Source organism: Hydra vulgaris, chromosome 12, assembly GCF_038396675.1.
Source record: "Hydra vulgaris chromosome 12, alternate assembly HydraT2T_AEP".
Lineage (NCBI taxonomy): Eukaryota > Metazoa > Cnidaria > Hydrozoa > Anthoathecata > Hydridae > Hydra > Hydra vulgaris.
The window spans coordinates 47,395,131-47,421,488 of NC_088931.1; the positions used below are offsets into that span (position 1 = coordinate 47,395,131).

A 26,358-nucleotide genomic window follows, 5' to 3' on the forward strand; every position below is an offset into this window, starting at 1 on the left:
GAGTCTTGGTCTTAGTCTTGGTCTTGGTATTGAGTCATAATGTCTTGGTCTTGGCCTTTACTGTCTTTATGTTTCTGTATATTATCATACTATGATGCATTATAAAATGCATATATTTGTCTTATTCTAACTATTGCCAATAGCTTTTCTTACTTTGCATAACTTGCAATAGTATGTAGCAATAGTTGCATGCAATAGTATGTAGCAAGTATGTCAAGTGAATCAGTTTGATTTTTAATATTTATTTGGTTTACTACAAATATTTTAGTTTTAATGTACATTAGATAAGCAGTGTATTAGATAAGCTTAGATAAGCAGTGTATTAGATAAGCTTAGATAAGCAGTGTATTAGATAAGCTTAGATAAGCAGTGTATTAGATAAGCTTAGATAAGCAGTGTATCAGCTAATATTAGATAACTAATGTACAAAAGATAACTAGTACTATCTTTTTTAACTTTTTTCTAATGATTTTAATTTGCATAAAAATATTTGAAGTTAAAACACTTTATTGTATAGTAAATGTTTATTAAGTTTTAAAATACTTTATTTTATGATAACCGTTTTATTCAGTTTCAGTTCTGTTAAGCTGTCTTTGTCTTTTTGCTGACGCAATTATTCTAGTCAGGATTTAGTTAGCAACCAGATCTAGTAGGGATATTTATTGTTTTTGTATTACTATTAAATAGCAGAACTATTAGAATATGTAAATAATGTAATAGTTTGTGTATAATTACTTTTATTTTTACTTTATTTAAATTACTACAATATAAGCTGACAGGTTTGATTGACTATGTAAATGATGTTGTTCATCATTTATATCATTTATAACAAAAGTGGGTTTTTATATGCATTTAATATTTTTTTAAATAGTTCAAAAGCTGTCTAATTAAAATGTTGAATTGAGTTTGAATTAACCAGAAAAGATATAAGCGTAATCTTTGGGATTCAACTTGTATTGATGTTCCAAGAACAACTAAATGGAGAAAGAAAACTATGGTAATGTTTTAAAAATATCAGAAGTTAATGCGCAAGATTTTACTTTACAGTTAAATGTAAGCATATAAAAGCAATGTTTATAAATAATACACAACTAATTATTATAAAACAATTATTTTTATTTGTTTATATTTAACTAATGTGAAGTGCTTGTTTAAAGTAAAAATAAATTAATTTATGCACACACTTTTATATTAATTATGTTTTTACATTACTATACTTGATAAACTACATTTTTATTATATTTTTGTTTTAAATAGTCAAGTAAAAATATAATAAATTTTTGAAGTTAATAATATGTGCGTAAGTCTTTTTATTTTAACTTTATCATTCTATTGAAATTACTGCATTATAAGCAGGCAAGTTTGACTGGCGATAGAAATAATGTTTTATATCTTTTAGATTGATCGGACAAAGTAGAAGTAAGCTTTTTTTAAATTACCATTTATAAGTAAAAATATATTTGTTGCTGCCTTGTTCTATATAAATGTTACCAACATACAGGTAACATATATGTGCATAAATCTTTTTATTTTAACTTTATCATTTTATTTAAATCAAATATATCTATTGCTATTTTTCTCCATATAAATAATGATATATCTATTGCTATTTTTCTCCATATAAATAATGATATATCTATTGCTATTTTTCTCCATATAAATAATGATATATCTATTGCTATTTTTCTCCATATAAATAATGATATATCTATTGCTATTTTTCTCCATATAAATAATGATATATCTATTGCTATTTTTCTCCATATAAATAATGATATATCTATTGCTATTTTTCTCCATATAAATAATGATATATCTATTGCTATTTTTCTCCATATAAATAATGATATATCTATTGCTATTTTTCTCCATATAAATAATGATATATCTATTGCTATTTTTCTCCATATAAATAATGATATATCTATTGCTATTTTTCTCCATATAAATAATGATATATCTATTGCTATTTTTCTCCATATAAATAATGATATATCTATTGCTATTTTTCTCCATATAAATAATGATATATCTATTGCTATTTTTCTCCATATAAATAATGATATATCTATTGCTATTTTTCTCCATATAAATAATGATATATCTATTGCTATTTTTCTCCATATAAATAATGATATATCTATTGCTATTTTTCTCCATATAAATAATGATATATCTATTGCTATTTTTCTCCATATAAATAATGATATATCTATTGCTATTTTTCTCCATATAAATAATGATATATCTATTGCTATTTTTCTCCATATAAATAATGATATATCTATTGCTATTTTTCTCCATATAAATAATGATATATCTATTGCTATTTTTCTCCATATAAATAATGATATATCTATTGCTATTTTTCTCCATATAAATAATGATATATCTATTGCTATTTTTCTCCATATAAATAATGATATATCTATTGCTATTTTTCTCCATATAAATAATGATATATCTATTGCTATTTTTCTCCATATAAATAATGATATATCTATTGCTATTTTTCTCCATATAAATAATGATATATCTATTGCTATTTTTCTCCATATAAATAATGATATATCTATTGCTATTTTTCTCCATATAAATAATGATATATCTATTGCTATTTTTCTCCATATCAATGTTACCCAACATTTGGCAACATTTTTATAGAACATTTAAAAAGTTGTGCGTTGATGCATAATTATAAAGTAAATTATAATAGATAATAATTATAAGTATAAATAAGTTCGAAAATAAAGAAAATTAATTAGTATGTATATATTAATTGTATGGTGTATTGTCTAGATTGGTGAAATGGACAATGATACTAACTGGGGAAAACAATGATGAATATCAAAAATTGATTTCTTAATCTATTTCAATTGTTTATCACTATATGTATATCACTTATAGTATGATATTACTTGTAGTTTTTTGTTTTATTTATTTTCAGTATGCTTATACTAAGGCATGCATTAAATATTGTGGTGAAGTCAAATTTTAATGTTTTAGCTATTATTTTTCAAAGATTTGTAGGATTCAACAAGATTTAAATTTTAATTTGTTTATTGATTTTATTCCGCAAAAGCGATCCCAGAGATTAAAAGAACTCAATAATATTAGCAAGTTGTGTGATAAAATTTGCTTTTTATGGTTTTATATGACTATTGAAAAAACACTAGAATTCAAAAAACTTGATTTGAGAAAACAAAATATACTATTTTACCATGTTATACCATCTATTATACCTAGTGAACGGAAACTTTCGGCTTTGGCCGAAACCGAAATTTCTGCTTCAATAATTTTTTTACATTTCCTGTTTCGGCCGAAACTTCGGTTCAAACCGCAACCGAAATGAGCCGAAACTTTTATAAGATATTTTTATTTAAGTTTAAATTTAGAGTGGGATTATGATGGTTCCCTAATTGTAATCGTTTGTTAGTAAATCAATTTTTAATTATAACAATTGAAGAAATTTTAATTGAAATCACGTTACATAATAGTTTTAAATTACTATTCTCAAAATCATTCTTAAAATGAATTAAGATTTAAGTAAAGCAACCCAAACCAATAGTTTCATCAAAAGTTTCTCAGTACTAAATTTTACAATGGAAAATAATCGATAAAAAACTGGTTTATGGAATCATTTTACCGTGACAGGTAGTGATTTCAAACACGGAACTTGCAATATCTGCAATTTGAAAGTATCTCGTGAATCGCACAATCCAAAACTTCAATCACTTAGCGGACTTTCATCACATTTAAGAAGTGGTTTACTCTAAAAAATCTCTTAACTGAAAAAGCAATACAACTACCGGCAGTCCTATAAATCTCAAAAATTGATTCAAACTTCAAAGAAGGTCTGAAGTTTCTTGTGCGACCGTGGCGCAGTGGTTAGAGCGCTTGCCTTTTAAGCAGGAGATCCAGGCTCAAAACGAGCTTCGCATATATTTTTGCGTCACGGTAATGAAGGAGGCGTGAACTTCCTGGTTAAATGCACTTCCGCGGTGCTCAGTGACAAGACCTATAGGTCTTCTTGGGGCACCTAAATAACAACAAAAAAAAAAGTTTCATAGATTTATATTAGAAAACAACATTAAAAGCAAAGTTTGGTTTGGCAAAAGTAGCAAAGAGATTCCTTAGACCTCCACCAACATCTGCCAAAGTTAAAAGGTTGTTTTTAACTGCTGGAGAAATTCTTTCAAATGAAAGAAACAGACTTTTGCCAGAAAACATGAAAAAATATGTATTTCGCAGAGAAAATACTTCAATTATTACCTTTAATTATTGAAATGTCTTGACATATTAGAGTTTTTATCAAACTATGTTACATGGTGACTGGCTAGATATATGTAAAATAGTTTTTTTTTGCTTTAATTCGGTGATCGTAAAAGGTTCAGGGATTTTAAACATTCATTTTCAAATTTCGGCCGAAATTTCGGTTTCGGCCGAAATTTCGGTTTCGGTTTCGGCTACGGCTTCACTGAACCGAAATTTTGGTACTTTCGGTTTCGGCTGAAATTTCAGTTTCGGTCGATCACTAATTATACCATCTATGATTTCCATGTTTCCATGGAAAATCCATGAGTTTTCCATGGAAACATGTTCCAAATACACATGGAAATTCCGTGGGTTTTTTCATAGATTTTCCATGGAAATTTTCCCTATGAGCAGCACATATAAAATGCATTTATTTAAAAAGTTTTAGTAATGCATCCATATTTTGGCCAAAAATGAGTGCTGGAGAAATAGTTTTTCTCCACTTTAAGACTAATGACTTGTAAGTTTGATTATTTTAATTTCAAAAGTAAAATAAATCCTACATGTTTTAATTTTACTACAATAAACATACTTTTCTTGTATATTTAATTTACATCAATCAGTTGTAAACAAACCTATAGCAAGTGTCTTGACCTAAGGCCACTGCAGTCAATCAATATTTACATCGATTAATGAAAAAAGTAAATTTAAATTATGATAATAATCATAATTTGACTTTACTTAGCTTTTTTTAGTATAATGTGGCACAACCACAATTTAAAAAAATGACATAGTTTAAACTTAGTTAAAAAAAAATAACTTTTCTATTTTGAAAGAATCTCTTAAAGAACTAACAACAATAAAATGAATAGCTTCAAAATATATAAATGTAACTTTATTAGTTACATGTTGTTGTTTTTTCCCCATATAATAATGGCAGCAGGAAGTGCAAAAGGAAAAAAATTATTTATGTCTCTTATCAGCAAATCTTAAACCCTACAATGTTTTAAAAATATCAATTTTTAAAACATTGTGGGGTTTAAGATTTGCTGATAAGTTTTGTTTTTAAAACATTGTAGGGTTTAAAATTTGCTGATAAGTTTATAACACTATCAGCAAATCTTAAACCCATTGTAGGGTTTATGATTTGCTGATAGTGTTAGCAAGAGTTAGATGAGGATCTAATTCTTGCTAAAACTAAGAATTAGCTCTTCTGTAAGGATTTGTTATCCTTACAGAAGAGCTTAAACAAATGTTAACAATTACCAGTAAGAATTAGATTAGGATCTAATTCTTAGTGTTAGCAAGAATTAGATCCTAATCTAATTCTTGCTAACACTCGAAGAAAATTTCTTAACATGATCTTTTATCAGCTTATATTGCAGTAATCAGGTAGTAACCACCTTATAGTAACCACCTGTTCACCAGAAAATGAAGCTGAAATTCTACCTTAGATTTTAGATCCTAACTTTGAAATTAATGGTGATAAAAATATTGATAATATTAACAAAGATATAAAAATTAAAGCCACACCCATCTGATGTTCAGAAGATGCTTTTAAAACGATTACATTCTTTACTACACTGTCAAAAATATGAAAATAAAATGCTATTCTTAGAATTATAAATTTAAAACCTAATAAAAATAGAAAATAGAAATAGTTTAAAAAATAATCAGGTGACAGATTCTTTGAGGCAATTAATTTTTGTATGGATTTTTAGAAAATTATTAGCCTTAAGCCTATTAATTTTTGTAAAACTTTTGTCACTTATTTAGAGAGAGTCAAACAAAAACTTGAAATTGAAATTAACAACTCCACCATTATTGATGCATAATATAAAATAGGATATGGTCAAAATAATTATTTTACACATGAGCTAAATTTTTCAACAAATAACCTATATATTTGAAAATAATTGACAATGCAGAAGATTTTAAAAAAGCTGTTAATTTCTTTTGTAGTTTTATTTATAGTTTTCAAAAATGTTATTTATATCTAGAATAATCTCTAACATTTATATACCCATCAATTGTTATATCTTTTTTTTTTGCTTAGTGTTTGTAAACATTTATACTAATATATCTGTTTTTTATGCAAAACTTTTATCATATTTTAAAGATTTAGTAATATATACTTAGTATATGTAGTACTAAATATTATACTTGTTTAGATATAATAGAAAAAATACTTTTCACAGTTTTGTTTCCTTCTCTTTTTAAAGAAAAATTATTTTTATTACTCTATATTATAGTACTATATTCAATATTATTATAGTATTGGTATTATTAATTTTCAAATTTTATTTTACCTTTATTTCAGTAATTTTAATGTTTTTATTTTATTACAGAACATTATTGAAAACAGTTTTTTATATACTGAGAAACTTATTAATTAATAAATGTTGAATTCAATAAAGTATTATAATATATAATTTGCTAACCTTGATTTTTTTTTTATTCAGGCATTTTCGATTTAAATATATTAAAACAATTATGAGTATCTTAAAGTACTGTCATGTCTCAAGACAGCCTTTCCCTCCTTGAATACAAGGGGGGAAAAATTCTGGATTTAAATTAAATCTTTGGATTTTATCTCTAGATGACCAGTAATTTATGATATATACAATCACGATATATAGCATTAGCACAAGTAATTTATGATATGATACAAGTTATGATATAAACTCAACTAGATCTCTTCTGATCTTGTATTTAATTATTAATTATAATATAATTATAATATTGAGAATTTCTTTGTTATTGTCAGAAACGATCAAACTTTTCCTAACATCAAGGCAACTATTTCTGCATTGCTAAATATTAAATTTGAAAATTCAAACATGCTTTCATAACACAAATTCAAGATGTTTTCAGTTCTTTCTTGAAAATATTAAAAAAATTAGTTATACTTGTTTAGATTCCTGATATAAATAAAAAAAAGTTCTGTTGCTTTTCTTTATAAAGGAAAATTGTTTTTATTACTATATATTATAGTACTATATAGAATATTATTATAGTATTAGTATTATTAATTTTCTAGGATTTATTTTAATGCTCCTTGAAAGTGGTGCCTGGGGCAAACCACATACCAAATACAGTTTATCCCATGTAGACCATGTAGATCCATGTAATATGGATTACTAATTTAGTGAAAAGCAGCTTGTACTGTTTAATTTAATTTGAATTTAAAAATCGACTATGCAACAAAATTACAAACTTTTGCATCAATATTCAACAACTTTATATTTATTTTGTGCTTCATACAAAAACTACACAAAAAAGTAATAGAATACTTGTGCATCAGTTTGGTTTCTAAATGCATCAAAAATTTTCTTCACAGCAACAACATCACCAGTTCTTCTATCTATTCCTTTCCATACTATGCCATATGCCTATATAATAACATATTTTAAAAAAAGCATTCTTGTAAATTGAAGTCACAAGTCATTATTATTATTTTTTGTTGTTTTTATTGTCTTTTTTATATAATCAATAATGATAATAGTAATAACAATAACAATAATAATATTGTTATTGTTATTACTATGTGTGTGTGTGTGTGTGTGTGTGTGTGTGTGTGTGTGTGTGTGTGTGTGTGTGTGTGTGTGTGTGTGTGTGTGTGTGTGTGTATATGTATATGTATATATATGTATATATATATACACATATACATTTATATATATATATATATATATATATATATATATATATATATATATATATATATATATATTATATATATATATATATATGTATATATACATATATGCACATATATTTATACTTACACCTTTTCCTAAACGTTTCTTTATTTCATATTTTTGAAGTATATGATTGTCGATATCCGAACTCATTTACAGTTTACTAAACAACACAAAAATAATTAGATGCTGATTACAGTTGGATTATTATTTAAGCACTAAATTTTAGATTTTTCTGTTTATGAGATTTCCCGTTAAGATTTCTTTCAAAAACAAAAACATGCGCAGTGTATATCAAAATTAATTGCACGAAACATTCAATGTAACCATGACGAGCCAATTCATATTCTGTTCAGATACTAAAACTTTAATGACTCAATCATCTTTTTATTTGGCCATAAAATAACAGCAAATTAGAAATTCAAGGAGTACAAAACACGTTTTAATATCTCAATAACTTACACAAATTAATAAATTATGAGCAAAGCAGGAATGTCTCATTAGCAAAAGTACTTAACTATGGGTAACACAAGAAATGAAAGAACGATATTTTCCCTTAAAAGTAACTTAATGACGTTATAGTTACAGCTTTATATTTATTTGTGAATTTTCACAATTTTTTTTTGTGCCAACTTTGGAATTAGTAGAAATAAGCATTATAACCAAATTTTTATTGCAAAACTTGGCTATAACGCTTCATTAGTGAATGCAAAGTTGTGTTAAGCGATAATAATTACTGATTTGTCAAGACCGTAGACAACTTTTTTTGATGTTTTAGCTAAGCAATTTTGAAACATCAAGAAAACTCTATTTTTAATTCCATGTTTAAGTATGTTCATATATATGAGGAATGAGGATGCTAAGCAAAAAGTTGCGGTGATTGGAGACTAGGAACAACATAAACCTCAAAATGTTAGTCCCCCACCCCCAGCTACAAATAGGAGGACAATGAGTCGAATTTGTTTTTTTTTTCAATCTTAAACTTAATTTATATTCATCAACGAATTTCAAATTTGATTCAATTATCTCTTGTTGTTCGGTTTTTATGACCTTACAAAGTTTACACCTCCCTCAAATTGAGGGGGCTGTAAGTTAAGTTATAAGTTTGGTGTCGCACGTAAAGCGTCTGACTTAAAAAAAATTTGGGGTGCTAGAAAATAGAATGATTAAAATTGAAACTACAAATATGGTTTTTATTAGTTAAATTACCATGTGATAGACTTTTTTTAGATGTCAGAAAAAAAACTGATTCACATTAATGAGTTTAAAAAAAACTAATTCACATTAATGAGTTTAAGAAAAATCTGTTCTAGTTTCTTTAACTATGACGTATAGCTGGTGAGCAGCAGTGCACATAATGGATATCTAACACTGGCACTGCTGTACACCTTATCTGTTCAAACTAAGATAAGATTATTCAAATAATCTTTTTTTGTAACAAAGGCCACAGTTATATTAAGGTTTCTTTCAGCTATTACTTTAGAAAATTTGCTAGCTGTGCTAAGAACACAATTCTCATTAGCAAGTAGTTCCAGACACTTCTCTTTACGGTTCCAAAAATCCTATCTACCGTGCTCTTTTCATATGAAGCTGAAAAAAAATTTCATGTAACCTTGATATTGAATTTCCCTTCATGCATGTGTAAAACAGAAAATATGAACCTGTTTTTAAATGGACCGATGTACCATCATAAAAAATCTGAAAATATTTACCACAACAATCTGAAAATATTTACCACAACAATTTCAGAATACTTTTTCTTTAAACAATCAAACAAGAAACTTGTATAACAGAAAAGTTGAGTTTTGTAATCCAAATCATTTGATACAATTACATATCTTTCTTCTATGCCTTCCAATATTTCCGAAAATCAGGACACATTTAAAAAAGTACTTAAAAAGTAGAAATACACAAAAAAACTTCTTAATTGCGGTAACGTGAACGAATATAATTCGTTACTTTCATCTTCTGGTATTTTAGTTTTTGGTAATGAGTGTTAAAAAATTTTCAGCACGAAAAACTTCACCGAAAAAATTTCCAGTTATTTAATTCTTACTAAGAGAAATCCCACCAGAAAAAGTCCCCAGATTAGTTCAAACCCATGGTAAAAAATCACCAGCTTCCACCCAAGTTAAAAAAAAAAAATTCAAAAATAATGTTTTTACAGTATGAAATTTTTTCTTATCATTAAAAGACTGCTCTTCATTATCAAAGCTATCGGTCCTTGTGTGAATATACAAATATATATATATATTCCTTTGTTCAGCTCTAAATGTTTTGAATTTTAGAAAAAAAGTATGGTATAACAAGACATTCTGTAAATATAAACCATGAATAAATACCGGATGATCTTTTTAACATTATGTTTACCGGATAAATTTTTTTCAACTCGATTAATAAAAAAGTTATTATTTAGCTTTGTATACTAAGCATTCTTTCATCGAGCAAAATCGTAAAATACTGAATTAAAAATGGAATACTTGTTGCCGCAATCTTTTTGAATGTCCTCCGGTTACCCGAACTAGCTGAGGTGACCTTAATTTTTTGTGTGAAATTGGCAACCAACTCTATTATTTTGAAAATACTCATTCTCTTGTAGTTTTTAACTAGTTACTAGTTGAGATTTTCTCAAGATAAAGATATGATGACTGTGTCTTCAGCCAAGAAATCAATTCTTGATTTATTATTTTCAAATTTTATTTTATTTAGTTAACCATGTTCACGAAAATAGTTAAACCAGGAGGCGAACAGCCTGACGAACTAGAGAAACTCATCGCAGAAACTTTGATGGAGTTGGAAGTTAACTCAGACTTAAAAAACGAGTTAAGAGAGTTATTCATTTCAGGAGCAAAAGAAATCGATATTGGAGATAAGAGAAAGTGTATTATTATATTTGTTCCTGTTCCCTTGTTGACTCGGTTCCAAAAAATACAGGTTGTTTTGAGTGTAAATTTTTTTCCTAATCATGAAGATTTTTAATTACACTAATTTTAAAGCGTAGTAAAAATAATCGTATTGGATATTCAGGTGCGTTTGGTTCGTGAGCTAGAGAAAAAGTTTTCTGGAAAGCATGTCATTGTTGTTGGACAGGTACTTTTTAGTTCAAATTATATATATATATATATATATATTTATTTATATATAATTTATTTTAGTATTTCATATGCAGATAAAGTACCAATGCTTAAATAATTTCACAAATTACTTGTTTAAAAAATATTTGAATTTTCATAATTATTAAACAACTTTTTACATTTTTATGGTCTAATATTCTCTTAATTTTTAAACATTAACCATTAAAAATTAGCAAATTAATTTATCAATTACTTAACTAAATATCATCTTTAAAACTTACCAATAAGTTCATAAGATTATATGAGGTTTTTCTATTTCACCATTTTAAGTTTGCCAATTTTTTAAACTTGAGTTTTTGTAAACTTTAATTTTAGTTAATGTAAAATTCACATTTATGCAGTGGTGTACACTGGATTTTTAGATGTTTCAGTTATGACACTTTTAGGCATAGTGCAAACTCCAAACTTCTGTATGTGTATGCTTATATCAAAAAATAATGTTTTGTAAAGAATTAGGGTGATTAGAGCTTGGGAACAAAAAACCCTAATTTTTGGGCCCACCCAGCCCTTAATGTGAGAGCAATAAGTTTATAAAATACTTTTTTTACTATTTTTATCTAAATTCGTATTCATCAACAAATTTCAAGTTTCATTCAAATGATCTCTTAGTGTTGGGTTTTTATGACCCTGCAATGTTTACAGCCCCCTCAAATTGAGGGGGTAAAACTTTGGTTATAGTTTTTGAAAAAGAACTATGACCATAAAAAAAAAATGATTTTATTACATCAAAAAACTTAAATATAAAAGACTTAGTAGTGTCAAAGTAGACACTTTATTGGTAGTGTCAAATAAGACATTTACTGCAAAATCAGTAAATAAATAAAATCATGTTGTCATAAATTATTTTTTACCAATTTGGGTGATCAGATAGCAAGTAGGGCTGCCAATATGAACTTTTTTATGTAAAGTTCAAACCTGAACAATTTTGAACTATTTAGTAAAAAAATTCTAACCTTTTATCTGTTGTTTTTTTAATAAAAGATTCAAAATAAAAGGATGCAAGTGCCACTAGAAACAATAGTAAACTGTTTATTTATTCATAGTAACCTACTTTCTCAACCCTAATTTAATTTGAAAAAATCTTTATTTGACAAAAATAATTTACATTATCAATTTTTTAATTATTTGTTTAAAAATAAGTTCATGCATCTAAGGTATCATCCTGTAACACACTTATTTTTGTTGCAAATAATCCTAGAAAAAACCCTTTCAGTCTCCACAGATCTTGTTGGAATTGTTTTAAGAGCACTGAAAAGCATATCCAAATTTTTGGGTCTTGATTTACTTGAGCTTCATTGTCTATTCATTGCTTTTATTTTTGATTTCATCAGACATATTGCAACTAAGGAGTTCTTTATCAATTTGAATCTTCCTCACTAGACTGAAATAACCTTTGAATAAGATTGATGGCAAGACTTACTATTTATTTTATTCCCAAATTGATCATCTTCATTTGATATTTAAATATTTTGAGCACATTGTATTGAACTTTTATCTTCTTCCTCTCTGTCATTATCATCAATATCATCGTGAAGAACAGTTACATTTATATCTACAGGTGGATTGACAACATTGTGTGGTGAATGTAACACATTTGATGTTCAAGTTTAGTGTCAGCTAATTTTTTTCATTAGATTAGCTCCATTAGTAACAGGCAACTATATATTTATCTAATTTTAAATCAAATGAACAAAGTTTTTTAGTAATTAGTTCAATGGCTTTAGGTGCTGGCATTGTGCCATGCACCCTTAACATTCAAAGAGATTAAGATCCTCCATTGTAATGAATATTCAAGTTCATGTATCTCTTATTTTAACTGATGTGTATTTGTCAAATGTAAAGCTAAATTTGTCATTATTTAGAATGATTTGTTTCAATGAACCAACTACTTGTTTTTTGACTGAGTAAAAATATTTCATAACTAAATCACAAACAGTTTAGTGACTTTTGGAATGTTATGTCCGTAAGCACAAAGTGCTGATCGTAAAACTTGATTATTAGCTATTGTTGTAAAACTTAATAAAGGTAAAGTTTTAAGCCCTGAACTAAAAAAGTGTTCAATTCTTGGTATTTTATGAATATGGTTAGTTTCGACAGCCATTTAAAAGAGAAGCCATTTTTAGTTTTAAATCGATATTTTAATTTTAGTATTTTTGCCAGTACCTTTACTTACATTTCAACATAAAACAATGCTACCATAAATGACAATGGCCTTGTTATCTAAATGCTCTGAGTTTCCAGCGAAACAACGCAAATAGACCAAAAAGATAATATATTGTTTTAAAAATACTTTTAAGGTTCAAACTTTTAGGAAAAATAAGTTCAAACCTGAATGCTGAAATTTTGGTGAAAAGTTCAAACTTTTAAACTCAAACATGTTCGAACTAGCAGCCCTAATAGCAAGGTTTTGCGTTTAGTGTTGTTAGTAAAATGGTTGTTTAGGCTAGTTTTTTATTTGTGCAAGAATTTATAGACTGGTTTCTTTGCTATAATTTGATTGTGATGCACAATTTAAAGAAAATAATGTTTTGCATACACCTATATATTATTTGCTATTTCTAAATTAAATATGTATGAAACGGTTATTTCCTGCTTATTAAATTCAGTTTATTTTTTTAGAGAAGAATCTTGCCTAAACCCAGTCGAAAGACAAGAAATCAAAAGCAAATGAGACCAAGAAGGTAGTTTGATAATTAACATCAATAGGTATTAGGGGTAGTAATGATTGTTTAGTCTTGAGTATTTTTTATGTAACTTTGATTTTTGGCTTTAAAATTATTAACTTTTTTAGCAGATGATAAACAAATTGCTAGTGTATACACTTGAACTTTAATTGTTATAAATAATTTAAACTTTAATTGTTATAAATAATTTAAACTTTAATTGTTATTGATGTCTTTAAGGTGTAATTTTGTGCTCTGTAATTAGCAAGAAAATGCAGATGCATAAAAAATTGATATTTTATCTATATTTTAAATATAGGAAATACTTTTACTTAAGTTAATATTTTTATGTAAAAATCAACATTTATACAAATCTTTTGTTAAAACTTTAGTTATATTTCTACTATTTTTCTACTTAAGTTGGTTTTTAAAACATTTTAGTTTAAAATTCTTTAAATTAGGTAGCTTCAGGGTTATTATTTATCTTCATAAATTAAAATTTTTTAATTATTTAATATAGTAGTTTTTTTTTTTAATAGAACCTTTTGTTTTTATTTAATTAACAATTTGTTTAAATTTATAAGTTTAAAATTTTTTAAATTAAAGTTTTGTTTTAGTCGTACTCTAACTGCTGTGCACGATGCCATTCTTGAAGATCTTTGTTTCCCATCAGAAATTGTTGGTAAAAGCATTCGAGTTAAATTAGATGGTTCAAGATTGGTAAAAATAGTTTTAGAAAAAGCTCAGCAAACAAATGTTGAACATAAAGTAAGTTTTTATTCAATACTATTTTCGTATAGAGTGTATAATTGTTGGCTTTCATATTTCATGATAATTGGTGGCTTTCATATTATTGTTTAGCAGTTATAAAAAAACCTGTTAGTTGGTTAGTGGTCATGACATGTTTTTTTTTAGCATAGTTTAGAAAAAAATTATATCTAAATATAGATATTTGTTTTAAAATAAATTAATGTAATTAAAATATTAGTTCATAAAAATATTTTAAAGAAGCAAAATGATTGAGGGTGGTTTGATATTAAAACTTGAATTGTGGATTTTTTATAAATTCTGTTAAAATTATGTTTTGATTTTCAATACCCAACAAGATTCAATATGTTAATAGATATCAAAATTTTTACTTTATGTTTTTTTACTTTGTTAAACTTGTCTTGTTTCAAATTTCTAATATAGTGTAAATAAGTAAATAGCAGTGAGAGTATGAAATGCTTATCTACTTTTATACATGTTGTAGTGGAACACATAGCATAGATGAGTATGGGGATGCAATAATTATGATGATATGGTGCAAATAATGTTTTTTATATTTTAAAACCATTTGAAAATAAAATTTCTCGTTTGATAGATGTTTTTTCTCTAAATAAAATTTTATGACTATTTCAAATCGTTTATATTTTTATTTTTAAATATACAATATGTAACTTTTTTAATGTAGAAATGTGCTTTTTATTTCAGCTTGACACGTTTGCAAATGTTTACAAGAAACTAACTGGTAAAGACACTCATTTTACTTTCGAAATATAAGTCATAACAGAGAATGTATTTTTTTTAAATTTTGATCTCTATCTACCCATGCTTTTTAACGTGTTTTTAGAATTCTTCCGTATCAACTACTTTATTTCCTGTTTTTAAGTGCTTTTTTACAAAGTCTTTATCACTATTAACAGGAGAATGGGCAGTAAGATCCAGCCTTTATGTAGCAGTATTCCAAGTATGGATAAGAATATATATTTGTTAAGAATGTAATAAGGTGAGGTAACCTCACTTTATCACTACTATCCTAACCAATAGGCCGGTCAAATAAAAATGAACAATTGTCATTACTCAGTAATTGGTTAACTTTACGTTAATAAAAACTAGCGACTTTGCCTTCGGGTAAAGCTGACTAATTACTGAGTAAATTGCTCAACTTAACAACTTGAGGAAAAACTATCTGTTTACCTAATATTTTTATTCAGGAAACGCGAATAAAAATATTAGGTAAACTGATATAGTTTTTCTTCACGTAAAGTTGGCCAATAACTGGGGAGTTTCTAAAAAGCCGAGATACCTTCAAAGAGAAGCTGAATCAAAGCAATGGTAGTCAACCCCCGCATTATGTTTAAATAATTGTTTTGAATTTTATTAAAAAAATGTAAAATTAAAAAAATAGTGTAGCAATTAGTTTTGTATTGCTATGGCATCTGTATATCATACATCGAAGTTACAGTGATTTGCAGCGATTAAGTTTCGTGGAATCTGCACATTGAGAGAAAAGTCCGTCCCTAATGTTAAACATGCACAATAAGAGAAAAATCTGTTATCGCGGCAAGAGTAAATTATAACGCCATTTTTTTTCGGCGTTTTAGAACTCAGTCTTTTAGGTGGTCCCCAATTACTGAGAAGAAGCAATTGCTCATTTTTAATCACCCGGCCTAATGGGCCAATTACTGAGTGCATGCAATTGCTCATTTTTATAGGACCGCCTAAAATGGCGTTATTATAGAACTGCGACAACCGTAAAAAAAGATAACGAAAAGTTAAGTATCCCCCGGATTTTTTAATAAGCATTTGTAAATGCGAAAGTTTAAAAGGGCAAAAGCCAAATTTGACTTTCGCTTCTGTCTTTTTAAACTTTCGTAATAAAAATTAATTTTTATAAAATTATTTTTCAAATTTATTTGCTAATTTCATAAAAATTATTAACTAATTAAATTTTGAAAACTTTAATCAGAGTTTTGATAATGACCACGGTGACCCATCAAGCAAGCAAATTCTCGCATAAATAGTTATAAGAAAGCTGTGTTAAGAAAAAGCCCATCGTTTCTGGATAAAAGAGAACCTACCGGTTCACAACAAGAATTTTAAGCAAGCTTAGTCTTCAAGAACATCTCTTGTGATATCAATTCTTATTACACGAAGTTGAACAATAATTTGTCTGGGCCTCAAATTCTTGTTAAAATAAATCCTTGCACACTTAGCAACATTGACGCTAGATATCTTTGAAGGTCCTCACCAATAACACAGGTCAACAAAAAAAAATTTTTTTTCTAGTGCCGAGCAAACAATTTGTTTTTTGTGTAGCATTTCTCATTTTGATTTCAAATATGCAACTCTTTTTTTTTACCATCAGGTCAAGTTGTAAAGATATTTAGGTTCAAATCTTAAGTATTTAGGGTAAAGTCCCTAATATTGTCGAAAAAAAAGTTATTCAAAAGTATGTCAACCTGGGTCTCAAAAGAAGCGTATTTTCATAGAGATTTTAAAAATGTTATTCATTTGTAATAAAAATAAGTATTTTGTGTATTTTTGGTGAATAACATTCTGTTGACTTTTTTTTAAGAGTCTTTAGCATTTTTTCACATAATTTTTTTGTCAATAAATTTTAAGAAAAAATATTTATGTTTTCTAAAATCTCTATGAAAATACGCTTCTTTTGAGACCCAGGTTGACATACTTTTGAATAACTTTTTTTTCGACAATATTGGGGACTTTACCCTAAATACTTAAGATTTGAACCTAAATATCTTTACAACTTGACCTGATAGTAAAAAAAGAGTAACATATTTGAAATCAAAATGAGAAATGCTATACAAAAAACAAATTGTTTGCTCGGCACCAGAAAAATTTTTTTTTTTTTGTTGACCTGTGTAATTAGCGTCTTCTACAAACCTTTTTAAAGCTATTGTGAGCAATGTTAAACAGACCAAAACATTTTAAAACATTGCAAATGACAGAGCAAAATGTAGCTTTTAGCTTTTTTGGTCTTAGTTCCAGACATTTGAAAGAGTTTTTATGTATCCTAGATTTGAATCAAATCAATTATTATATTGAACATAAAAAGGTAACATTCAAGTTTTAAAGTATGCGGGGGATTAATTAATAAATCATCTCTGCAGTACTTACTCAAAAAGATTTAATCAAAGGATTAGTCACCTTGAGTATGCCCAAAGGCTTTAGAAATGCAAACTTGACAACAAACATTTGTAGAAAATTAAGGTGACTTTTTGTTAGAATTCATTTATATTTTAGAATCTAATGAAAAAAATGTTTTTTTATTAGTAAGATATCAAAGAAAAATTGTTGAGCGTTGTAAAAAAGATTGTATTTGGAATGCTATTATTTTGCTCATTTGAGCAGTGGCGGTTTAAGTCAACAGAGAGACCTAAACAGTAAACGGAACTGCATTACACTTAAAATTTTGGCAGGACGACCCTTCGTTTTAAGTTGCCAGTGACTTAAAAGTTTTTTTCCAATGACAGTAATTGAGCTAGAGCCGGCATGAAACCTCCTGGTTCTGAGTCACAATTGTTATCACTGCGTCACGACTGCTGTTTATTAAAAGCAAACTTTAATAAAAATTTATTTTCATTTTGCCTAAAAATGGTTACAAATGTTATCATTTTTAGATGACATAATAACAACTATTATAGGGTTTCCTAATATATAGAGCTTTTTTCTTTTAATTCAAGAAATTCAAGAACTCGATATCTAAATATTAAGAGTTTATATTTAGATATCAATTTCTTGATTTTTTGTAACTAGGAAATATGCATTTTTACCATGTTTAGGTAATTTTCTCGGAATAATTCCTTGCTCAATCAACCTAAAACAAGTAAAAGTTATACTGCCTCACCAGGGATTATAAAAACCATAAATTTATTTCTATGTAGTCCCTTATTTTATGTAGTGGTGAGGACAAGAGCGACGGAAAAAAAAAACAAACAAGTAAGTTATTAAACAATAATATAATAATCAATAAATATATTTTAAAGCTCTATCATTTATAAAAATTTTTAATTTTTAGAAATAAAAGCAAATATAAAAAAAGAATTAAAAAAATATTGGTTTCACCCTCATATTAAATTATAGAAATGAAAAAAAAAAACGAATGAACTGCAAAAGAGTAAGAAAACCCAATTTACTATGCGAAACATAATTTTTTATTTTGGAAAAAGAGACTGATATTGTTAAATTAATTATGCACAACAAATAACACACAACCAGCCATATAATAAAGGTCAGCATTCATCTGATCATTTAAAAACTAATTGACTTTTATTAATTACCACATATATAAGTATCTTTCATCAGGTAGATTGTACTATGATCTGAATTTATACTAGAGCAATGACAACCAGTTTCTTCAATGAATTGAAGATTACAAAATAATTTCAACCGTTGAAGACTAAAACCGTTTTTTACTATTGAATAAATTGGATCGAATCTAAATGATTGAGTTTAAAAATTGTTAAAATAGCAATTGTCAAGTAAAAACTACTGCCAATTTTATTATTTATTTTAATAAATGAGTAAAATTTCTTCTTAAATAACGTTTTTATTTCACTCATCCACAGTACATATCGGTTTGTCTAAATTTTAAAAATGACAAATGTCTCATCTACTAGCAACACAAATAGTATTTAACCTGTCAATACCAAATTAATTTTTCAAACATTTTGAAGATGCCAGGAAGTAGGTATTGGTAATCTTCTGAAAGTTATTTTTATTATTAATTCTTGTAGTATATTGACTAAAGCCAGATTAATTTGTGTGAAAGTATTTTAATATCTAAATTTCTTGCCCCCTCACACATCTTCGAAGTTACATCAGCATAGGCTAAAAGTCGACCTAAAAGATTGCAAATTATAATTATATAGGCTTAACACCAGTGTTTCAACATTTTTTGGGTTCGGGCAGGGGTTAAAAATACCATTTTTGATGTTTGATGGCATCGATTTCCTAAAACTGATTTTTTACAACCCAATGCCTTTTAAGACGTAAACCAGTTTTGCAGATCAGAAATTTGTAAAATAATAACCATCAAGAAATTAAAAAATAAAAAAAAAAGGAGTTAAAGAGGAGATTTGATCAAATTTTCATACTTTTAGAGGATAATAGAGGATTTTAGAAAAGATTTAAAAAAAAAAGAGAACTTTGACAGCTTTGACAGCAAAAAACTCACTTTGACAGCTTTTGATAATATACTGCAATATAATTTCAATTTAACAAATATAACTTTATATAGCTTTTGATAATATAATGCAAAAACTGAAAACTCTAAACAAATAAAAATATCATTTTTATTTGTTCAAATAAATAAAATTCATATCTAGATTTAAATAAAATTTATATCTAGATATAAACTTACTTCATTCTTTACTGTATTTCTTATCAGGACCTCTGCATTATTTTGAGAATATTGGTTTTTTTTAAGGTTCTACTTTTTCAATCGAATTGAAAATCTTGAATATATAACAAATTTTTTTGTTTTTAGTGTGTAATATATTATTTTTTGTCTTATAATGGGGAACGTAACAACTTCCTTTTAACGCTCAAAGGGTCCTGATTCCTCAAAGATTCCTGATGTATATAAAAGTTTTCTTTCCAGTTTTAACAAAGTATTGAACTTTATATACAAAGTCTATTTTGTTTCTAAACAATAACAAATTCTCCTCTTGCTAGACAGTTTTAATATAATAATTTGATTAGGACATACCTTTTTTCATAGACAGCACTTTCCAAAACTCAAAGCTTCTCCCAATGCTTGCATTCCTTGTTAATTTTCAAAAAATAAAAACAAACAAAATAATTAGTATACTTATAAATACTTCATTGAATAATAATAATAAAGTTTCTTTAACAAACTTTTTTTAAACAAATTGAAGTTTGCAGCTAAACTAACTACTCTATATTTACTGTCAATAAAATAAATATGCTTAGCAATCGTTTAAAATTCTAAAACTATTAGAAACAGAACGTTCAAGAATTTTTTCTAACATTTTTAAAACCTCTTTCTCAAGTGGTGTTTTCCCAGAAAACTTAAAAACTACCAAAGTTATATCTATTTTTAAAACTGATTTAAAACTATTTATGCCAAACTATAGGCCAATTTTCCTCTCCAACATTGATAAAATTCTAGAAACGCTAATGTTTAACCACTATGAATTCTTCAATGGAAAAAAACTGTTTTTTGAATTACAATTTGGTTTTCAAACAAACTACTCTACATCACTTGCTTTACTAAGTCTAATAGAAAAAATTAAAGATTCTCTGGATGAAGGAACGTTTGGATGTGGTATTTTTTTATCAAACTTCAAAAGGCAATTGACACTGTAGATGTTGATATCCTACTTTATAAGCTATCCTACTATGGTGTTAAAGGAGTTTCAAAATCCTGGTTCAAATCTTTCCTTACTAATAGAACTCAATTAGTATCCATTAGTGGGGTGAGCTCAAACGTAAACAATATCAAAGTAGGTGTTCCTCAGGGATTCTGTCCTTGGCCCTTTGCTGTTTCTTATATATATAAATGACATGTCTAAAGTTTAAAAATTTTGAAGAATCCTTTGCAGATGACACAAACCTTCTCTATTTTAATAATTTCATTAAAAAAAAAAAAAAATACATTAACTATAACCTTAAAAAGTTAAGCAACTGGCTAAATGCCAACAAAATTTCCCTTAACTCTAAAAAAACTGATTTAATATTATTTAAAAGTTGTCACAAAAAATTAGACCAGCTCAAAATTAAGTTAAATGGGTAAAAATTTGGTGCAAAGAATTTGTCAACTAATTTGGTATAAAGCTAGGCAATAGCTTAGCCTGGACTTATAAAGATATCTCTTATAAGTTGAATTCTATCAAAGCTAAGACATTTCATACAACAAAAAACTTTAAAATCTATTTACTATTGTCTTGTTAATGCATTAGCAACTGAGTATCACCAACATCATCATCAACATTTTTGTGACAAGTCAAGTAAATAGTTAAGTTTAACTTTAAGTGAGCTTTCCTGTTTCTAGAGTTTAAAGCCATGCTTAGAACGTGTAACTCGCTGGCTGACATTTATATCAGATGGCTAAAAGCTTAGCAACTTGACTAACTAGCTGATACTGGCTGACCAATAAAGTTGCTGGCTTCTGGCTGCACAAATTGCTCTGATATATAACTAGTATTGTTTTCGACAAAAAGAAAACAAATTTAAGTTTAAATTAAGGCGACTTTTATTTTTCAATTAAAATTAAAAATCAAATTAGACTGATATTGTCATAAATAAAGAGAGCCATGTTCATGTTGGACAAACTTAAATTGCTTCTTTTTGAGTTCAAAATCAATCCAGTTAATGAAAACATGGACTCCACTGATACACTCGAGGTTGGTATACTAAAATACTCTTTTGCAAGCACTGCTGAGTGTGGATACTTTGCATGATGATTTCGCCAAAACAATAAACAATCCAGTTCTTCATCTGTCGTAGGTGTATGAGAGATAAACTGCTCTACTTCTGAAACAATTTGATAATTTTTTTCTGCAGAAGTAACACTTTTCTTCATCTCTTGAAGTAGTTGTCGCTTAGCACTAGTACATGTTTTTGAATCTCTATCATTTTCTGACTCTGATATAACTAAAAACAGATAAATAAATTTTATAAAAAGTGATATCAATAATAAACAAATAATACTTGAAGAACTCAATGAGTTAATAAAATATTTCAAAATGTCTAACAATTATAAATAACTACTCCGTGTTCCACAATTAAATAATATTAAAAAATTAATAGTTTTTGTAATAAAATTTATTTGTGTTTCAGTAATTTTTTCCAAAACAAAAACTTCTTTTATTGATGTTATTAGTTGTATAGACATAGAATACCTTGAACTAAATCTAATTGGGTCACTTTTATGTTTAAAGCATTCTCCAACAAACTTTCCTTTATTTCATCTCTTGTATATAAAATTTTTGTGGCTGGATCTAAAAAGCAGCATATTTTTGCAGAAGTTGACAACTTAAGTCTTTGGTCAATTTTTTTGGAGCAATATTCCTTTAGTTTTTTTATTTCATTCAAATCACAAGAATTAATTGAAAGATGCTTTAGTATTTGTGTTTAACTAATGGCAAAATAGAAAGTGAATTTCCAGCACTGACCACATGGGTTAATGATTCAAACGGTTTTAAAAATTTAACCAATTCTGAAATCAAGGCTTGTTCATCATTATCTAAACAAAGGTCTTGTCTACTACATTTCTTAAGTAAAATTTCTACAGGATCTAATAACTGGTTAATTGATTCTATCATAAAGAGAGCACTGTTCCATCTTGTGCCTATTTGCTGTTTTAGACTTCTATGCTGTCTTTTTAGGAAATTATCATCAAATTTTTCTTTACAAGCAATATCTAAACTGTTTGCTTCAATCGTGTTTGCTTCATCATAAATTTGAATGGGATATTGCTGCTCTAAATCATCAATGTCTTTCACTTCAGCAAGAATTCGAAGATTATTGTATAATTATATGTCTGCTTCATGATGTGATTCCTCTAAAAGTAAAGTTGACTTGAAGTTCAGGCAGGTTACAATTCGTCAGCATTTTTCTAACAAACATTTTGTTTCAGTACAATTGTTTATGCCATCACATGTCAATATTAAATGCAAGATATGAGCTAGACAATGTTGTGGACCCTTTGAGCCTAAAAGTCTTGAGGTTTTTGTCATATTCGCTGCACCATCGTGCACAGTATGTAGTCTCATATCTCTACAACGCCTCTGAAAAAATTCTTGAACAATGTCTTTGATAAAATTATGACAATTTTCACCTGTATGACTTTCTAAAGGCAAACAAGCCAGAGTAAAAATTTTTTATGCCAGTTTTCATTGATAATGGATCACTTCAGACCCATATAATTAACTTTTTTGTATTTGTCAGTCCAACCATAAATGTTTTTTTCAAAAAACTTTTTAAATCCTTCATTATCAACATGAGAAAATGGAAGTAGATCTGTAGAAAACCAAAGGACAAGATCACGAGTTAAATCATATTTTGACGAACTAGCTATAGAGCTGCTGCACCATCTACGTAAAAGTTTATCACTTTTCATTACAACGGTCGGTTTGTCTGTTAATATTTTGTGAACAAGAAATAGATGACTTTTCAAATTACTGCTTGATATAGAAATTCTAACCTTGTGAATTTTTGATAAATGTCCTGCACCTGAAGACTCAACTTTTTGTTTTTCTATCAAAAAACATTGGCTACAGTAATAATGTTCATCGTCGATAACTTTACAATTTTGTGTCAATATTTGACCATAGTATTTCCATACTGATTTGATTCCATACGTATTGTATTTCCATACAATCTGTGGTTGTTTTTTTGAATGAACTACACAGTTTAATGTTCAAGTATTTTAAAGAACTGTTATGTGAAATACAAGATTCTTCTCGATCCATTACAAAGTTATACAAACTCTGTTTGTGTTTAATTTAGCTAATTTAAGTTGAAAAATGTCAGAGCGATAAAAAAAATTTATAAGCCAAGAATAAAAAACGCAGTATTTAAAATATGGAAGAAGTGGCGGACGTTGATGTAGTTATATAAAGGAGGGGGTGCTTTGTTATTATCAATGATATATTATATAAACTAGATGTCAAACTTCGATCGTAAAAGTGAAGCTGCTTTTTGCCCTTTTTACAAATGGCGGATTACATTTGTAAACAAATATTTTAACTTTTTTTTTCTTAAATGAAGTAAATATATTTTAAATTTAAATACTATTTATGTAAAAGTGTTACGCGGAAATTAAAATACTTGTAAAACAATAATTTATGATTCCTTAATTTATTTTCGATTAAAAAGGGATTAAAGTTTTGAATAGAAAAGTAAAACGACAGACGCTTTTAAAGCATTTTTATGAATTAAAAAACTTTTAAATAAAAAAAGGCTCATAAAAAAACTTTTATAAGTATTTTATAATTATTAAAACTTGTTTTTGAATTATCTTTAATTTATTGGGAGCTTTTGGCTTGCATTTTTAACTTTTATTCCACACTTCGGCTTTAGCATTTGCCCTTTTTACAAATGGCGGACTATTGTTTATAAACAAAAAAATGCGGCTTCATTTTTTGTCCAATAAAATCCTGCAAGTTAGACATCTAGTTATATAATATATCATTAGTTATTATTTCATCTCATAGAGAATTTGCGTAGCAAATCGAAAAGCTACTTTTAAGTTATACAAGAGGACTTTAGGTTATTAAACTCTTCTCTTTTTTTTTCCTGCCAACAATAGTGACTTTGAAATCGGCTGCGGCTGAACATATTGTTCGATTGGCGGCTTAGTAGTTGCTAATAACGTAAAGTGGCGGCTGTAAAAAGTAGGTGTAAGTAGCGGCGGCTTCTCGCTAATGGCGGCGGCTTTGACCTCTACCTGTTTCCCAGGAGGGTGTTCATGCAAATGCACTTTGCAACCAAATCAACATTATTAGATGTTGGTAACTAACCAACTACCTGAAATAAGAACTGATATATACTGATATACTGAAATAAGAACTGATATATAATGAATTTAAAAAAATATCCTTTTATAAGCATACAAAAAAAGAGGATGGGGGGGGGGGGGTGAAAGAGTAAAATAGATCTAATAAAAAGATTCACATCTGTAAATGAAATCTACTAATGCAAGTATATATACTATGTTATTATTTACAGTAACATATGCCTTTTTACTACCTATTTGCACACAATTTGCTTATGATAACATCAAATCACCGCTTATGATGTCTGCAAATAATTGATATTTGCTAATATTGTATTCAACAGCATCATCGTCCTTGTTTTCATTTGGTTTCCAATAGGAAACTATATATAAAGCATTTTTTTTTTTAATGCTAAGATGCCTGCCATAGTACATATTTTGGCTTTTAGTGTCAGCATCATACCACATGTGGCATATCAGGGCTTGTGATGAAGAAAATCGTCAAGCATGTTATATCGCGCTCGTAAAATTAGAATATGTTTTCATCGGGAGTGATTCTGTGCGCTCGAGATAACGTCGGCGAGCGCGATCATGAAAATTGCTAAAGGCGATACTCATAAAAAGCTTTTTCTTTTTTATATCTTTTTTTATTTGTTACATAATTCTTTCGTCAAAAAATGTTTGAATTAGTATCACACTTATGAAACTACTTCAACGAAAGAGACTTTTATACTTCCAAACTTCTTGTATATTGTCAGATTGTTTGATGTTAAAAAAAAATAATATCAAACAAAAACGCAACTTCTTATTGCTTTAGTTTGAAGTATAATTTAGAGACTTAGTTTTGCTTCGTTGTTTTGATATATGTATTTTAAAATGTTACTTTGTAAACTTAATTAACGGTTAATGATTTTTATATTTTTTGATATATTTTTTATTCAAATTAATTATATTTTTAAAATTTTTTTATATTTTTTATTCAAATTAATTATTTAATTTTTTTCTAAAACTTCTTTTTTAAATTACGTTTTTTTATCTTAAAAATATAACACAAGAATAATTTGAAATAATAATAAATAAGAATAATAACTTTTCATTTAATAAAAATTGACATCATTACTTAATTTTCTTTTCGAATGTACTTAATTGCGAACATTCTAAACAACAGAATCGTTTTAAAGTTGAGTTAAAATAATAGTTAATAAAAAATCTATACTATGAACAAAAACTAATTTTAAAAGTTACTCTATTATTAATATCTATTTTTATTATAAACGATGTGTGGAATATTACAAACAATAAATCAAATAAATTTTACTTGATATTTTCACAAGATTGAAAATACTACGCAGTTTTAA

At 27.1% G+C, this 26,358-nt stretch overlaps 2 protein-coding genes across 2 annotated transcripts in view; one reads left to right on the forward strand and one right to left on the reverse strand.

Moving 5' to 3' along the window:
* LOC100205569 (extracellular signal-regulated kinase 2) overlaps positions 1-8,229 on the reverse strand; it is a 36,070-nt gene extending 27,841 nt beyond the window's left edge. The window contains exons 1-2 of the mRNA XM_065813493.1: positions 8,043-8,229; positions 7,548-7,646 (exon numbers count right to left, since the gene is read on the reverse strand). Of these exons, the coding sequence (XP_065669565.1) occupies positions 7,548-7,646; positions 8,043-8,108 (165 nt within the window). The 5' untranslated portion in view covers positions 8,109-8,229. The remainder of the gene's footprint in view (positions 1-7,547; positions 7,647-8,042) is intronic.
* A 2,098-nt stretch (positions 8,230-10,327) lies between these two features.
* LOC100198297 (small ribosomal subunit protein eS7) lies at positions 10,328-15,308 on the forward strand. Its single transcript, XM_065813492.1, has 6 exons — positions 10,328-10,485; positions 10,665-10,889; positions 10,983-11,045; positions 13,709-13,770; positions 14,370-14,520; positions 15,226-15,308. Exons 2-6 carry the CDS (start codon positions 10,671-10,673, stop codon positions 15,292-15,294), a joined length of 564 nt encoding a protein of 187 aa, XP_065669564.1. The 5' UTR covers positions 10,328-10,485; positions 10,665-10,670; the 3' UTR covers positions 15,295-15,308.
* Positions 15,309-26,358: the final 11,050 nt, after the last annotated feature.